General features: G+C 39.0%; 1 protein-coding gene across 1 annotated transcript in view; it reads left to right on the top strand.

The window, feature by feature from the left end:
* The window catches only part of LOC117548768 (laminin subunit alpha-2-like), a 200,447-nt gene that overhangs the window by 158,989 nt on the left and 23,243 nt on the right, over positions 1-18,215 (top strand). The window contains 16 exon segments of the mRNA XM_034220232.1: positions 3,268-3,346; positions 3,434-3,565; positions 4,167-4,283; positions 4,532-4,695; positions 4,918-5,056; positions 6,910-7,012; positions 7,452-7,568; positions 8,482-8,664; positions 9,107-9,112; positions 9,730-9,884; positions 10,267-10,410; positions 13,806-13,939; positions 15,497-15,656; positions 16,100-16,224; positions 16,398-16,560; positions 17,734-17,878. Of these exon segments, the coding sequence (XP_034076123.1) occupies positions 3,268-3,346; positions 3,434-3,565; positions 4,167-4,283; positions 4,532-4,695; positions 4,918-5,056; positions 6,910-7,012; positions 7,452-7,568; positions 8,482-8,664; positions 9,107-9,112; positions 9,730-9,884; positions 10,267-10,410; positions 13,806-13,939; positions 15,497-15,656; positions 16,100-16,224; positions 16,398-16,560; positions 17,734-17,878 (2,066 nt within the window).

Genomic DNA, 18,215 nt, shown 5'->3' on the forward strand with positions numbered 1-18,215 from the left:
GTACCTCATATGAAAAGCTGTGTATACTCACATGACTTGGCTAAATGGACTATACACTGTAGTTGGGGTGAGACCAGGTTAGCAAACAGGTGAATAATTGAGGTAATGCCCCTTTTACAAAGCTTAATGCCAGCTTGAAGTTCTTTTTGCGGTGCTTGTACAGCTCTGGGTATTAGTTGCATTAAACTGAGTGGATACAATGCTACATTTATCCTGTAGATTCTAGAATATCTTCATCAGACATGAGCAAATGATAATGCCCATGGTAACATTTGAGTTATCCTATAGAGCAGGGGTGTCAAACTCAAATACACAGTGGGCCAAAATTAAAAAAATGGGTACTAGTCGAGGGCCGGACTAGTTCAATGTTTATTGCAAAACTTAACTTATTGCAAATATTAAACCTGGATCTAACTAAGCTTAAATTATTGCCCATAAAAACAACATTAAACATCAAATAATCAGTTGCATTCATTTCTTATGGCTCTATCTGCAGCTTTTCCCGAGTCATTTCTTATGATTACATTTTTCGATACCACTTTACAATAAGACTACCCTTATAAAGGGTTTACAAATAGTTTGTAATTATTTTATTAATTAGGTTGTGAACACTTTATAAATCATTAATAAGCTTTTATAAGACATGAGATAAACAGGGCACCTGGCAGGTGGCTTGCCAAATAGTGAGCCCACATTTATCTACTGCTAAGCTTAATTGAAAATGATAGTAACTCATTAATACATGGGAATGTGTTTTACACTTTACAATAAGGTTCCCTTTTGACAGTTATAAATGTTAGTAACTCGTAAATAAATGGTCATAAAGAGATGAAACATCAAGATGGATGGGGGGAATCAACTTAGTGAACAACAGATACCAAGGATGATGGCTGATGAAGAAGACGAAGTAAGCTAGGTAGCCAATATAAGGCTTAGTCATCTTGCCAAATAGAGAGCCTGTGTTGATGCATGAAAACTACGTTAGAACTGGTTTATAAATGGTTCTTAATGATTAAAAAAAGTGTTTACCACCTAATTCACAACCTAATTATAAACCCTTTATGAATCCTTTATAAGGGTAGTCTTATTGTAAAGTGGTACCCATTTTTCCACAGGCTTCAAAAAAACGATTTCCCTCAAAGAACAAACCAAACATGCCCTGTTGTCTCAAGAAACAAAGTGCAGAAGGAAACATCCATTAAAGTCAGTGTGCTGCTCTGTGATGCTAGTTCAAGCCAGATAAGTGGCATCTCATCTTGGGTGCAAGGTCATCAATGTTTGGGCTCAGGCTCTGAGCTGAGGAGACCCTCAGGATGGAGTGAAGGTGTGCGTGCAATATTTGTTTGTTTATTTATTTAAAGGACATTAATTCACATTGCTGTAAATGAGCCAGTATTAGCCAGCAGGCTAATTTTCAACTGTTGTCCTTGGCAAGATGTTAAATGACCACAACAAGACTATAAAATAAAAACATAATTAAATAGAGTACAGCAGACACCATCAGTACAACAATAAATAAATAGCAGTACAACAATAAGTAAACATCAGTACAACAATAGAGAGGAACATGCAAACAGATGAAATAACTGTATCATCATACCTTGATACAGTTAAAAGTGTTCACATTTTTGATTGTTTAAAAGCCAGTTCTTATGATTGTGGTTAAATGTATGATAGGAGGTGTTATTCCTTATCTGTATTGGTATTGTGTTCCAGAGTATAGGTGCCCTCACAGAGAAACACTGTTTGCCAAAGGAACTGGACCTAAGAGGGACTACACAGTCCCCTCTTAGGGCAGACCTTGTGGTTCTGCTGTTTGAGTTGTTATGCTGTATAAAAGTGCAGAGCGGTGGGGGTGCCTTGCCGTTTAGAATTTTTAAAATGAGACATGCATCAGTGTGTTTTAAAATATTTCCCCAGCTGAGCAGGTTATGTTTGTCCAGGATTTTGCAATGGTGGTATAGCTTAGGCTTTCTGTCCAAAACCTTGAGAGCTTGTTTGTGAAGTGACAGGATAGGCCTTAATGTTGTGCTATTCGCCTGGGTCCAGCTGCTCATACAGTATGTTAGGTGGGGGAGGATCATGGCAGTCATGTAGAGTTTTGCTACAGGTGTTGTCAAACAGTTCCTTATATATCTAAAGTTTGCTAGATTGTATTTAGTTATTTGCGTTACCTTTCTCACTTGTTTTTTGAAGGATAGAGTAGTGTCAAGGATAATGCCTAGATATTTAAAATGTGTAACTGTTTGAATGACCTCCCCAGACACATAGACCTTGGGTTCACAGTGTGATACAGTGTTGGTCTTGCTAAAAAACATACAGACTGTCTTCTTAACATTCAGATATAGCTGTGAGTCAGTAAGCCATTGATTTACATGAACCATTGCATCATTTAATTTGGCCGCAGCTTGGGCCTTGGTTTTTGCATGGACATAAATGACAGTGTCATCAGCGTACATTTGCACCTCACATCCAGTGCACACTGATGGCAAGTCATTTATATAAAGGCAGAATAGAATTGGGCCCAGGATAGATCCCTGGGGTACACCCAGTTCATTCCTCAGGGGTGGTGATGTCTCGCCACTTACCCTTACACACTGAACTCTGTCTGACAGATAGGAGCTCATCCAGTCTATTGCACTGGGTGAGAAATTAAAATAGGACATTTTGTGAATGAGTACTTGATGATTGACTGTATCAAAAGCTTTCTTAAGATCTAAGAAGATTGCTCCAACAATGCCTCCTTTGTCCATTTTTGATTTAATATTTTCCACAAGGAAATATACCAGCGGGCCAGATCTGATAGTAATTAGAAATGATCCTGCGGGCTGAAATTAAATCCACCAAGGGCCTGATTTGGCCCCCGGGCCTTGCGTTTGACACATGTGCTATAGAGTCTTGTTATATGGTGCACATGTTGCTTCACTGGGTCACTTAATCCACACAGACACATTAGTGTGACGATGTGAAATGTTTTGCACTGGCACAATTTAATCCAACTCAACCTGAGGGATCAATAGAAGAAAATCAGCAATTTCATTCCGGCATTTCAACATTCAGTCATAAGGAGTGATTATTGTCTTCACACAAGCAGAGGCTCTGTCACACATTGCAATACATCTCCTCTTCTCTTCTCTGCTCTGTGTGTTGTTACATTCACCTACTGTACAGTATACTCACTCACACACACACACACACACACACACACACACACATATGCACATATATCCATAAAGATTCAAATCTCCTCCTCCTTTCTTCTCACAGATTAGCAGAGGAGCTGTATCAGAGAGTGAAGAGATTATTTGGCGACCCCCATCAGGCCACAGAAGACCTGAAAGCAGAGGTAATTATAACTTCTAATCTTTACTCTTTTGTCTTATGTCTCTATATTAATGACATTAACTTAATGCTACCCCATCTGCCTCCCTAGATAAAAGAGAAGCTCTCAGACCATGAGGGGAAGCTGCAGGAGGCCCAGGATCTGCTCCACTCTGCCCAGGGAAAGACCAGGGAGGCTGGATCAGTGTCTGAACAGAACAAGGCTAACCTCACATCTCTGGAGGTACAACAAGCTCATACACTGCTACACACACATCCAGTTTGACACACACAAACAATCACAAGGCCATGTTTAGAAGTGTATTTGTTTATTCCACACAGTTATTTTAAAACAAAACATGTACACTTACTGTCTAATTACGCTTTCTTTGTACAATTTCTTAAACATCAAAATATTCTTACAGCCCTTTAAATCATTCGGCAAAGAATTCCACTTCTTTACGCCAAGAGACACACATCTGCTTTGAAGATTTACGTGCAAACTGAAGCTTAACATTTAATTTGATGCTTGATAGTTTCTACTCTCACGGCCACTGTATTGTCATCGTGTTTAGTCTAACTGCCTTTCAAGTGATTTACTAATTGAATTCTGCCATGCTTGATTTGTATTGTTGCAAGCCAACGAGAAATAGGTGAATATATTATCAGATTAAAGATGACAAGGACATTGATGGAGAACACTACTGGGTAACTCTGATGACAAGTAACTAAGTACGTTTATTTTTGGAGGGGAGAAACAAGGCTTTACTCTGCATTGTGAGTTGGCTGACCTACGGAGCGCATCAGAGTTCATTGCAGATGTTGATCCGGTTTGTTTTTTGCAGAGGAAGAGCTCTGCAGTGAACGAGGTGAAACAGAAAGCACAGGAAGTCCTAGGAGAAGGAGAACGTTTTCTGGATGAGGCTAACCAACTTTCTGAAAACATCAACAAGGAGATAGAGGTACTTCACTCAACCTAGAGTAGTGCGGTAAAAACTTGTGGCTTTTTGAAACCTCAGTCTTCTTTTAAATCCTCCAACTGAGGTCAACTCTGTCTTTTGGCAGCAGGAAAGAGGAATTATAGCAGTAAAAGAATATCACCCTGTTGTTGACGCTTGTGTCTCTTTAATTTCTTAATTTAAAAAGTAATACATTAAAATAGTAAGCAAGGATGGTACAATGGACGTGAATGTTCGTCTGTTTCCTGTAGGATTTGGAGGAGATGGGCAGAGAGCTGGATCCTCTTCATGTGAAGCTGGATGATACAGTCAATCACCTCACCACTGGTTTGAAAGGCGGCAGCCTGGCCAATCACGTGCACGATGCAGAGGAACACGCCAAGCAGCTGAACGAATCTGCTGCCATTTTGGATAGGTACATATAAATGCGTTCAGATATGCGTTTATTATTTAAACATACAACTGTAAGTGTGATAGATGTACACCTGCAGACAATTGGGAATAAACTTAAAAATCAACGAGTTCAATAACAAACTGTATATGACGCATAAATGTTAAATGTTCTGGTTTCAATGCAATAATACTATTATCAAAATTGACATCAGTATCTCTTTTTATGTCCTCTCTCTCGTCACAGTATTTTGGCTGAAGCTAAAAACCTCTCCTTCAATGCAACAGCTGCCTTCAAGGCCTATAGCAACATTAAAGCAAACGTTGATGCAGCGGAGAGAGATGCAAAGGCAGCCAAACAGAGTGCCAGTGAGGCTCTGGCTCTGGTGAGTGGGAACCAACACACACACACACACACACACACACACACACACACACACACACACACACACACACACACACACCACACACACACACACACACACACACACACACACACAGAAACACCCCTATTGACCCATTCTCTGTTATTCTGTTATCAATATATTATGAGAAAAACATCGTGTGCCTGATCATTTTCCGTTTCCATGTCTACCAATACTCTCTTTATTGCGAGATTGTAGACTGAAAATGTTCACTCTGTGCTGTGCATGCATATGTATACTAAATGTAATCCACCTCACATATTGCATGCATATCGTAAATATCAAGTACAAGCATTCTAGGTTTCCAGACTGTGAACTCGGCGCACAAGATGATTGTGTGTGTGTGTGTGTGTGTGTGTGTGTGTGTGTGTGTGTGTGTGTGTGTGTGTGTGTGTGTGTGTGTGTGTGTGTGTGTGTGTGTGTGTGTGTGTGTGTGTGTGTGTGTGTGTGTGTGTGTGTGTGTGTGTGTGTGTGTGTGTGTGTGTGTGTGTGTGTGTGTGTGTTGCATGCAGTAATGTAAGCTTGGGCTCTCCATTAGTCATGGTTGAGGGATCAAAGCACTTCTCTTTCCCTCTGCTTATTTCCTTTTTCTCCTTTTGCTTTTTCATTATCATGACCACACACACCTGCAATCTCTTTTCTTCTTTTATTTTCATAATTTATTCATTTTTTTCTGCATTTGTTTCTATTATTTTCCCCCTGTTCTTGTTCTTGTTTAAAACACCTTTTTCTTCATTCTGCTTATGTTTCATTGTGTTTTGGTTACATTCCTCTCCATTGATTTTCGTTTCTCCCTTTAGCCTTTAATAGTGTCTTACTTCCCTCTGGTTATTTTCTCTTGCATCCAAATTCATTTATTCATCATTTTTTCTTTTTTACCTTTTTCTTTTCTACTCTACTCATACCCCTCGTTTTCATTTAATTTCACACCTGTCTTCTTTCCTCTTTTGGACAAAAAAGAGGTAAATGGCAAAGGGAGAAAGGGCTAAAAAGACTTTGAAAGAAGCAAAGAAAGAAGGGTTGAAGGTGGCGAAAGAATGAAAGGAGAAATTAAAACTGCTGAATGTATTTCTTAGAATATCATTTAGCAATGCAAAGTAGTGGAGCTTTGATCTTACAGAAAGGTGTTATGCAGATTTCTGCACCTTCCTGTGTCGTGTGCTCTTAATTATTCTGGAAGCTTTTTTAGTGAAGGCATGTAAAGTTACAGATGTTGTACTTATAGTCAGTGGTGGAAAGTAACTAGATTAGTAAATGTTTTAGACATATTTGTACAAAACTTGAGTATTTCCTTGTAAAGCTACTTTATACTTCCACTCCACTACATTTCAGAGGCAAATATCTTACTTTTTACTCCTCTACATGTATTTTAACAGTCATAGTTGCTTTGTACACATGAAAACACATGATATGCTCATATGGTATAATGCAGTACTTTACTACTAATCTGCAGAGTATTTCTAAATTCGGTCCACATTGAAAACTAAAATTGCTCTTACATGTATAAAAACAGGATAATATAATAACCATAATAATAACATAATACTGTATAAGATCCATTCTGCATAATAAGTAGTTTTACTTTTGATACTCAAAGTACATTTAGCTGCCAAAACATCTGTATTTTATGTTATTCTGAAATTGGTCATTGTGCAGAATGAGTACTTTTTCTACTCTAAATATATGTAATGCTAATACTTTTGTACTTTTACTTAAGTTACATGTTCAGATCAGGACTTTTACTGGTTATGGAATATTTTTGGTCCAAAGTCTTTCTACTTTTACTGAAGTACTTCTTTAAATTGTGCCTCTAGGCTTTAGATCCAGAGGTCCCAGTGAAGGAAGCCGCTCAGCGATCCCTGCAGAAGAGCCACAAACTGCTGAACGAAGCCAAACAACTTCAAAATGATGTCAAAGGTAAGTACATCTATGTCTGTCCAGAAGATATTGCATGAAGTGATAATGATAAGACACGATAATCATAGTTGCATAGTCACTAGTGCAGTAACAGTGTAATAATGTAGTATACACAGTGTGGGTATATTGGTAGTTTTATAAAAAAAATTGTTTAATGAAGATTATATGAAATCTCACTTCAACCTTAATTAAAAATGCTGGTAGCCCTGCTGTATAACACGTGTGTGTGTGTGTGTGTGTGTGTGTGTGTGTGTGTGTGTGTGTGTTGTGTGTGTGTGTGTGTGTGTGTGTGTGTGTGTGTGTGTGTGTGTGTGTGTGGTGTGTGTGTGTGTGTGTGTGTGTGTGTGGTGTGTGTGTGTGTGTGTGTGTGTGTGTGTGTGTGTGTGTGTGTGTGTGTGTGTGTGTGTGTGTGTGTGTGTGTGTGTGCGTGTGTGTGTAGAGAATGAAGATGGTGTGTCCGGGCTGAAGGGCAGAGTGAAAGCAGCGAGAGACATGGCCAAAGACCTGCTGAAAGCTGTCAACGGAACCATGGCAATGCTCAACTCTATCCCCAATGGTATGACTGCACAAATACACAGTGTGTGTGTGTGTGCGTGGGAGCGAGATAAAGGCAGAGTGGATCAATATCACTGTGTCGATGGAGGTCAGCTGCTCTGGTAAACTCAACTTGACACATGTCGGTACTCTCAGACACAGAAATACTCTGCAGTGAGCGAGGGCGGTGAACTTCAGTGATGCACACGGCTGCGTTTGGATCAACTCGCAGAAAACCATTAAATGCAGCTACTCCATATTGTAAATGATATGACCAGTAGGTCAATATAACATATTTGTATTCCCATTAAAATCCCTGTGAGTGAACACAATACGGTAACATGTCAGATCATAAGAAACTGAATCCTTATTAGTGTGATTTCCACTGGATTTCCACAAACTGCTAACAAATCTGATAGTTTGGTTAGCGCTCAGCAATGATTATTAGCTTTTGCAATGGATTTCAAGATTCAATCACATCAATAACACATGAATCAATATCAAAATGTTAATCATGCTGGACATCTACATGGTTCTGAACACATTGTGTAGAAGGTGAGCAAAGAGTTGCTTTTGAGGCGGTAAATAGGTGATTGTTTTGAAATGAATCTTCCTTTATTCTGCTATCTGATCTTTATTTATAAAGCACTTGAAACCCTCCAGACCAAAGTGATGTATAGAGAAATACAAACACAGCGCAGCTCACAAAACAAATAAAGATATGAACAAAAATAAAAACAACAAAACCTTATACAATTTAAAAGCAATGAAAGCAACCATCTACTATCTATACTGCAAGCTCCCATGCCAACAGTGTTTCACGTCTTGTGTATGGTGTTAGGCAAATGATAGAACATTGAAGTAATTGTCTCGTGTGCATACATTAGTACATCCCACACTTAATACTTATATTATGAAATGTCATCATTTTACAGACACAGCAGTTAAGCTAGCAGCCACAAAGGCTGTAGCAGCAGATGCTAACGCCACCGCCATCGACGTCCTGGAGCGCCTCGGGGATTTGAACCTGCAACTCCATGGCCTCCAGAGTAACTACAGCGATCTGGAGGACACCGTCAAAGCAGCCAATGACATGATCCAGGACCCGGATAAAAACAGTAAAGCTCCTCACTATTGGCTATTTTACAACTTCACACAAAGTACAACATCTTATGTGAGCTTGTTCAGCCTCGAGGAACACTGCCCCTTCCTTATTGGTTGGGTTATTAAACATTTACCGTGAGAAATAGCGAGTTAGATCTATTACTGTGTTACTATTGCCCTGAAGAATGTTTGATATTGAACTGCTTTTGTGAGACAAAATTGGTTTGTATGTATCCTGTTTACTCACTTCATGTTGTACCTTTTAAAAATGTAGGTTCTGCAAACAAATGAATAACTTGAAACTGAATCGTAAGATCTCTAAACTCTGAAATCATGTCTGATTTATCTTGATTATTTTAGAGCTTCTACATTATTGTCTGAGAGCTTCGTAAATTCATGAATTCCACAAAATCCTGACATATTTGTTCTCTCTGTCTCTTTTTTCAATCCCCACAGCCATCAGTATGTATATTTCAATTACCCAAGCTTACTTTATATTCTAAGTGGTGCACCAATACCATGTTGTAATTACCGATTCCAGCAAACATTTCTAAGCATTTGTTGTTTTTCCTTCTGATATAATTCTGAATCCTATTTTAAAATGATTTCAACAACATGATTGGAGCACCACACAATAGTTTTACCACTATCTTTAATTGCTATACAGCAGCAGTTGCTTCTAATGCTGCCTTTTCTGCTGTGCTCGAGCATGAGAGCTCTGCACGCTGCAAAGCATGGGGCAGTGTATTTTCATTTATGTGTCATTCTTTTTTTAATTCCTGTCTTTTTCAGCTTCAAGCTTTTTAATATATAAAAGCAAATGGTGTAAAAAAGGTTCCTTTGAATGCTGAGCTACACTAATTGTTCGGCTCTCGCTAGCTTCTCCATTGTTCTTTTTCCATATTTCTCCACATTTCTTGAGTAATATCTGTGATTTCTTCAGCTGCCATCATTTATCATCCTTTCCTGGCTCTTCACATGCTAACTCTCCATGCCGTCTCAGCTATAATCCACTGTGTAATGTTGACTTTAACAGCTTCTCTACTGCTCTGTATCACTGCTGTTCTCTCTCCCCTCAGTCCACGCTGCAGGAGCTAAAGTGAAGGACTTAGAGGATGAAGCTGATAGGCTGTTGGAGAAGCTGCAGCCAATCAAAAAGCTGCAGGACAACTTGAGGCGTAACATCTCTCAAATCAAAGAACTGATCAACCAAGCCAGGAAACAAGCTAACTCGGTTAGTACATGTAGGCATCACATTTTAATACCTGTGAATTTACTTAGGTGTGTCAATCAATTATTTCTTTCCAAATCACTTTCCATTACACAAGCTTCTTTATATGAAAACTGATACAGATATTTGAAGTAAACTCTGTCATGTAAATAAAATAGTCCATTTAAAAGTTCTAAAATAAAAATATGAAAGTTAAATTAAGTTGTTATGCCAAATTATAAAAAAAGATTCAGGCCAAACTTTCCAACTTAAACAATGAGGCCTTTGTTTGAGACCTCAGACAAGTAAAAATGTAGACACCTGACTAACTGTAGCCCATTTTTCTAATGTGTTGGTGTCAATAAATATGAATAAAAACAAACTAAAATGTACTTCCTCTTTCCAGATCAAAGTGTCAGTGTCATCAGGTGGTGACTGTCTCCGTAGTTACCGCCCTGATATCAGGAAAGGGAGGTACAACACCATCATCCTCCACGTTAAAACCACCACACCCGACAACCTGCTCTTCTACATGGGATCAGCCAAATATGTAAGTTCATATACTGAGTATAATGCACATATGAGCAAAAATATGTAGAATTGTCAATAAGGAAATACTGTGTATCAAAACTACAGCAATGGATGATTCACAATCACAAATATAGATCCCAATTATCAAACTTAACTGTGATTGTACGTGTATGTACTGACCGAGAGGTATCAATCAGAATTGTGTTAATACTGATGCCGCATATTAACACACACTCATAAAGTCTGTTTGGGTTACTAATGTCTCGTGGTTAAAAATGGTCACTTTGTCCTGAAATAGCTTTGATATTATTGCAAAAAAAATTCAAATCCAGTCAAATCCACGCTTTAATGTTTCATATTAAAGCATTAATCATATTGAATACAATGTTGAGCGGCACTAGATTGTGTAGCATTTATCATACTTTATAATGCCTGTGTTCAGAAAGGAAAGGTGCAAACACATACATTACACACACACACACACACACACACACACACACACACACAGAAGAATACATGCAAACAAAGAAAAACACACTTACATTCCTCACATACCCACACACACACACACACACACACACACACACACACACACACATAGCCTACAAGCATTCCCAGAGCGATTTATCTAATAGGAGAATAATTAATACTTCTTGACACTTACTCACTAACACCCCTATAAACATAGCACACTGCTGTTTAAAGGTACCACTAATAATCCCTAAGTGTGCATATGTGTGGGTATGTGTGTGTTTATGCATGTGTGTGTGTCAAACGGAGCAGCAGCAATTAACAAGTTTATTTTGCTATCTGCTTTAGCCTGATTTCCCCAGAGAAATCACTGCTTTGCTTTCATCTGACTGGGAAGTCTTGAATGTGCGTGCACGTGTGTGTTGTGTGTGTCACTTTTCTCTAATAGTGAAGGTTTCAGTATGAATAGTAATGCTCTGTCTGTGTGTGTGTGGTGTGTGTGCGCGCTATCCATTTCACTAATAGTGTGTAATGCTAGTTGAATAATAACGATGCTGCCCTGTGATCTGTGCTAATGAATAATCGCTATTTCTCTGGAGAGACTAGAAAGATAAGTGTGTGTAGTTATGTGTGTGTACATGTGTGTCATTTGTGTCTTTGAATGTCACTCCCTAATAATCCCTAATTGTGCATAATACTATATGAATAATAATGCTGTGTGTGTGTGTGTGTGTGTGTGTGTGTGTGTGTGTGTGTGTGTGTGTGTGTGTGTGTGTGTGTGTGTGTGTGTGTGTGTGTGTGTGTGTGTGTGTGTGTGTGTGTGTGTGTGTGTGTGTGTGTGTGTTGTGTGTGTGTGTGTGTGTGTGTGTGTGTGTGTGTGTGTGTGTGTGTGTGTGTGTGTGTGTGTGTGTGTGTGTACTTCAGAGACAGAATTCGGATGAGAGCATATGCTCAAATTCTTTTTGGCTCATACATAAGTAATACGACCATTAATCAAAATACAACGAGATCCAGTGAAAATCCACTTATAGGGATAGATGGAGAAAATGCCAGCCTTTGTACCCTCAGAATAGACCGAGGCAGGGCGAAGTCGCTCTACAGCTCACACATTCACCATCCCCTACATCAGGGGTGTCAAACTCAAATACACAGTGGGCCAAAATAAAAAAATCGGTACTAGTCGAGGGCCGGACTGGTTCAATGTTTATTGCAAAACGTATTGAAATGTTTGTTTGTTTGTAGCCTTTATTTAACCAGGTGAAAATCCCATTGAGATCAACGATCTCTTTTTCAAGAACCACAGAAAACAAAAAGGACATCATACAACATAATTACAGGGGTATACATTAGCAACCCATTCACAATGACAGATATCTATAACATTTCATCTATCCGAGCTTTAAAATGATGCAAGGGAACCAAAATGCTCAGTTTCAATTTTGTTTGCATAGTGTTCCAAGCTAGAGGAGCAGCACACATAAAAGCTTTAGTACCTAAAGACCTTACCTAAATGAACTTATTAAATATTAAACCTGGAACTAACAAAGCTTAAATTATTGCCTATAAAAACAATATTAAACATTAAATAATCAGTTGCATTAATTTCTTATGGCTCTATCTGCAGCTAAGAGTCATTTTTCCACAGGCCAACAACAGCTTCAAAAAAACTATTTCCCTCAAAGAAAAAAACAAACATGCCCTGTTGTCTCAAGAAAGAAAGTGCAGGAGGAAACATCCATTAAAGTCAGTGTGCTGCTCTGTGATGCTAGTTCAAGCCAGATACTTGGCATCTCATCTTGGGTGCAAGGTCATCAATGTTTGGGCTCAGGCTCTGAGCGGAGGAGACCCTCAGGATGGAGTGAAGGTGTGCGTGTAATATACCGGAGGACCAGATCTAATAGTAATTAGAAATGATCCTGCGGGCCGAAATTAAATCCACCAAAGGCCTGATTTGGCCCCCGGGCCTTGAGTTTGACACATGTGCCCTACATCATAAATACTCTATAAGGTTCCTTGCTATAAGTCGTACATTGAGATACTTATTTATCATCATCATTTTGTATATTTGCCAACAGTGTTGCATAACTCTTGGTTGACGTCATCTAAGGACTGAACACTTGCTTTTTTACTACACAATACAAAAATAAGGCTGTGTTAATGCTATGGACACACTTTGTCATTGGTTGACTCTGATATACAATTATTTTAATGAAAGGTTTCAATGTTTTATACCACAGGCATCAGTGAATAAAGGGGTCAGAATTTCACCTCTTCTACTCGGTCCTTTATCTAAAAACATGTCGTCATGATTTGGAGAAAAAAGATACCCCAACAAAGCCCTTAACCAACTAGCAAGAAAAGGAACATGGGTGGTTTTCCTGTTTCTTTAATGTGTTAGTTTATCGAATATAGTATGCATATCTTGCTTGGCTTAAACCCTAAACTGTCTGTTTTCTGATTACCAACCGTCTTTTCCTCCAAACACAATTCAATTTCTGGTTACATTTCTACTCCAACCACCTTCACAAAGTGTTGGACTAGTTGAGAAATGTTCTTCTGTGTATACTGCATTGCATTCAAATGGTAATGTTCCTGATTTTACACAATGCAATGTCTTTGGGCCTTGACCTATACTAGGAACTTATACACTCAGGATATTTAAACTGCCTTTTGTGAGACTCTCCTTTGTGACAGTACAATTCACGGAGTATATATTTTTTATATGTACAATAAAACCCAGCCCAGCCATAATAGAAATGCAGTGAGTCTGTATACTGCACTGTGGCCTTGTGAGACTGCATTAATCATAGCCTCAATTACATGATTTCTCTTTCCTTTTCCTCTATTTTCAGAACCTTGTTGACATGACATGTTGCACAATAAAACATATCGTAAACAGATTGTATACAGTCCATTCAGCATAGTGTCTTCTGTGTTTCTCAGGTTGATTTCCTCGCCTTGGAGATGCGTAAGGGGAAGGTATATTTCCTTTGGGACGTGGGTTCGGGTGTGGGGAGGGTCGAATATCCCCATCACACCATCCACGATGGGAACTGGCACAGAATAGAGGCGTCTCGGTAAGAAGTTTGCACACACACACACACACACACACACACACACTCACACACTCAAATAAATGCACATGCTTTGTTTCTCTGGCACATAAACAGGGCTTTCCAACAAACACTGATGTTGGCTTCAGCCCAAGAAAATGCACATCTCAAAATGTATTATTTATATATTTTTCAATTTAAGTTTGAACAAAAAATTTCAATTTAGATAAAAATATCAAATGCACTTTAGCATTACAGTATCAACACGTATTAATTGTATTACTTTTTCTTTATTATTTTTAGATCATTAAGCCGTTCTTTTGCTTAATTATTATGTGTGGCTTTCTGCTTCTCGAAAATAAATGTATTTAGAGCCTAAGATAGAAACAGTGAAATACTGTACAATATTCTCTTAACATGAAGGATTTCGTATACATTTATAAAACAAAGGTTGCATATTTTGTTTTTCTTTGCTTCTACCTTTATGTTTTGAAGTTCTAGGAATGATGTTTGATATCAAATATTTCATGAAACAGCAGATATATTCACCTAACCTTCACTACAGCCGAATCTAACAATCAACAACAAATACAAGTAAACGTAACCCAACAACCACATGACATCCTTTTATTCATGCTGCAGCAGAAAACATGTTGTTTCACTTGAGCGATCAAGAGCTGAGGCCTTGACGGTGTGGCACATCATTACATAGATACAGTGTGATCTAGTGGAACCAGTTTCTCTCTCTGAAAGCCAAAACGGAGCAGACCATCCAACACGAGAACCACTCACACCAAGGGGACATCCCACCTGCACTATGTATTAACATCTGAGAGATTTCCCAAATGTGTTTTTTCAACGCGAGCATACAGACTATAAGTCTTAAAAATGTCTCCCTACTCGACACAGAAATGCAGTTTCTGCGTTGAAAACTAACTCCAAGGTGGGAGATTAATTTCACTTTACAGCTCAGAGGTTTCCCTGCTACGACCCGGCTCCACTACGTGTTTCTATCATTCATCTTTATCACCGAGAGTTCATAAAACTGATTCCAAGAGGCTCCGCAACATCTTCAGTCACTGAGAATATCTCTGAGGAAATACAGGAACATAATAACATGGAACCCATTATGTTAGACAAATATTACTCGTCACCGGCTTGAGCTTCAATAATCAGGAACATGTATTTATTATCCTTGCAAGAATGGAAGTAGTCGTCACATACAGAGCATTTGGTACAACTAGTTCCCAGAACATTGTCCTTCACAAGCTGATATACACAGTCACAAGATGGATGAATACCGGTTCAAAGCAGTATACAATGTTTAGTTCAGATTAGCTAAGGCCCACGTAAGCAATAAACATGACAGTCATATGCCTATCTCCCTAGGGGCTGAATCATCATGTTTAATCGTTGGAACATAGCTATTGTATGTTCAACACAGTGTCTCATGAGCTTCTATAGGTAATCCTACATCCTGTTACGTACACAGCTACGTAGGGCCTTTGTTATCACTCTGATATTGGAAGAGTACATTCAGTATTTTCCCAACACATTGCCTCTAATTCTCTCTGTCCTCAGTAATGGGTTGAATGGCACCATATCAGTTTATCCTCTTGAGGGCTCCATGGCGGGTATGATGCCGACCCCCGCCAGCGCCAACTCGCCCACGACCTTCACCATCCTGGACGTGGACCAGAACGCCTACCTGTTTGTCGGAGGGATACTCGGCACCGTCAAGGTAACTGTCGCTCTCTTTCTCTGTGTGTAACACCAAGAAATCTGTCAAACCATGTTAATCGTCATACTCACTGGATAAGAGATCTGTTGCAGTGTTTGCATCGAGAAAAGATCCGGTCTACTCTGAAGGGATCTACTGATAGATTGTATAAGGCCTGGCAGCCATTGATCACACACGTAGAGAAGCGCAAGCTGGATTTAACTATTTTAAGATGATTGTGTATAGATTTGAGTGTTGCTGAAATCTGGGCTACTAAAATCACTAAAGCAATATTGTAGGTGTTGTATATATTTTGCCTTTTTGTTTGCTTTGTCTGCGTTGATTCGTTTTTTTTTCATGCTGGGGTGGAGGTGGGGGGTATATTTGATTTGATATGTACTTGACTGCTCAATGACATTCTGTATGAATAATGTTAATCATAATTTTCCTCCTATCTTTTTCAGAAAGCGGACGCAGTGAGAACAAACACCTTCACAGGCTGCATGGGGGAGACCTTCCTCGACGGGAAACCTATTGGACTGTGGAACTACAGAGAGAGACAAGGAGACTGTAAAGGATGTGTCGTCAGGTACATTTCATCACAAAGTTATCTTTTATTTTTGGGATATCTGTAAATATTCAACAGGCCACTTCATCGTCTTTGCAATTAATTGTATGTGACATTTCAAACTCCTTTGACAGTTACACGGTTATAAAAGAGCGATAGTAAAATGAAATACTTGTTATCTTTACTTCCTTTAGCCCCCAGCGGTCAGATGTGGAGGGGACGGTTCAGCTGGACGGGGAGGGCTACGCCGCGGTGGGACGTCCCACCAGGTGGAACCCAAATGTTTCCAGCGTGACCTTTAAGTTCCGCACATTTTCCTCCGAATCCCTGCTCATGTATCTGGCTACTGAAGATATGGTATGTGTTAAACTAAGTGAAAGGAACTAAAGTGATTATGACCAATGTAAATGTCAGGGCTGATGGCAGCGACAAACTTTTCTTTCCTCATGTAATACATATTTTACAGGTACCATCCTTGTTACGTCCCCCTCTAGGGGTAGAGGAAAACAACACACACCAGTTGCAATTGGTATAATGGGTTTATTTTAGATAGCAGGGTAACAAAATAATAGGACATGCAGCCTGGCACAAACAACGGCCAAAAAGGGCGCAGAATTAAATAAAGTACCAACAAAAGGAGGACTCTAATTGCATACAGGGAAATTAACACTATTACACTAAATAAGAAACAAAACCTCACTTTAAAAGTGGTACAACTAACAAAAAGAGTCTGTACAAAAACACAGCTAAACTAAAAGCAACAGTCACAAAATCCTAAGCTACTCCAAACACTAACTAAGCTACTCTAGACACTACTAATCACACAAGTTTAACCACAGTTAACAGAATTCGCTAAGGAGCAAGTAGCGGGAGGCGTCTGTCCACATGTCAGAGCCTCCAGAGTGATAATTGTCCCCAGGCTTTGTAGTCATCTCCAGCAGGTGTGCGCCGGCTGTGCGCTGCGATTGGAGTGCGTCGGGCCCGGCGTGCTCTAATCACAATCTTCAGGAGGCGGACCAGGAGATGGCAGCCAATCACGTCAGGGCAACCGCACAGCTCATTTACATACAACACAGATTAACACAGTTAAGACGACCAGGAAGGCAGCAGCCGTAACAATCCTAGTGTAGAATCCTTAAGAATATGCAAAAAGTCACCTTCATTTTTTACAGCAAAAGTTCCAAGAAACAATAACAAACACACAGAGGCCAGAGACTTTAGTTTTCGGTCGGTGTAAGCGTGTGCTATAACTGTCTAGATTTACAAAGTTAAGTCAAATTGTAGCTGCATAAATTAATAATTCTTTTAGGATCAGTACCCAGAATGTGCTCCTATTTTATATTACAAAACCCAATTATAATTGTCTCATATTCATGTTTCAAAAACCTTTTCAACCTTCTGGGTAATTAAACATATTAAGCCCTAGGATAAACTTTAAATCAAATGTTTATCCTATTGCTGCACAATGCTGTTATTGGACTGTTATTGATTTTAAATGTCAAAATCATTTTTCCTCTGCTGTGACTGTAGAAGGACTTCATGTCTCTGGAGCTGTCCGAGGGGAAGGTGAAGGTGAACTTTGACCTCGGCTCAGGAGTCGGCAGCGCCCTCTCAGCCAGCCGGCACAACGACGGACACTGGAAGTCCCTCACCATGTCACGGAACAAGAAACAAGGTAAGCACAACAACAACAGTCTGAAAAAGCTAATTATTATGTAGAGTATAAATGATAACTGATAACCTAAAATATAATGTGTAAAACCAATAATGTGTAGTATTATTAGCCTAGATAACATCAAACTATACTTTTGTATCTATTTTTTTTTTAAAGAACAGGTAGTCCTATTAATATAAATATCTATTTTCTTCAAGAAAGACCAATGCAAATGAATAAACAGTCAACATTTGCATGCACAACAGATATGGTTCCACAGCAAAGAAAACAATTACAAGCAACATCAAAAAAACTTGAGTTTAATGTTAATAAAACAATATATAGGTTTACAATTTGA

This window comes from Gymnodraco acuticeps, unplaced genomic scaffold (genome assembly GCF_902827175.1).
Source record: "Gymnodraco acuticeps unplaced genomic scaffold, fGymAcu1.1, whole genome shotgun sequence".
Taxonomy (NCBI): Eukaryota; Metazoa; Chordata; class Actinopteri; order Perciformes; family Bathydraconidae; genus Gymnodraco; species Gymnodraco acuticeps.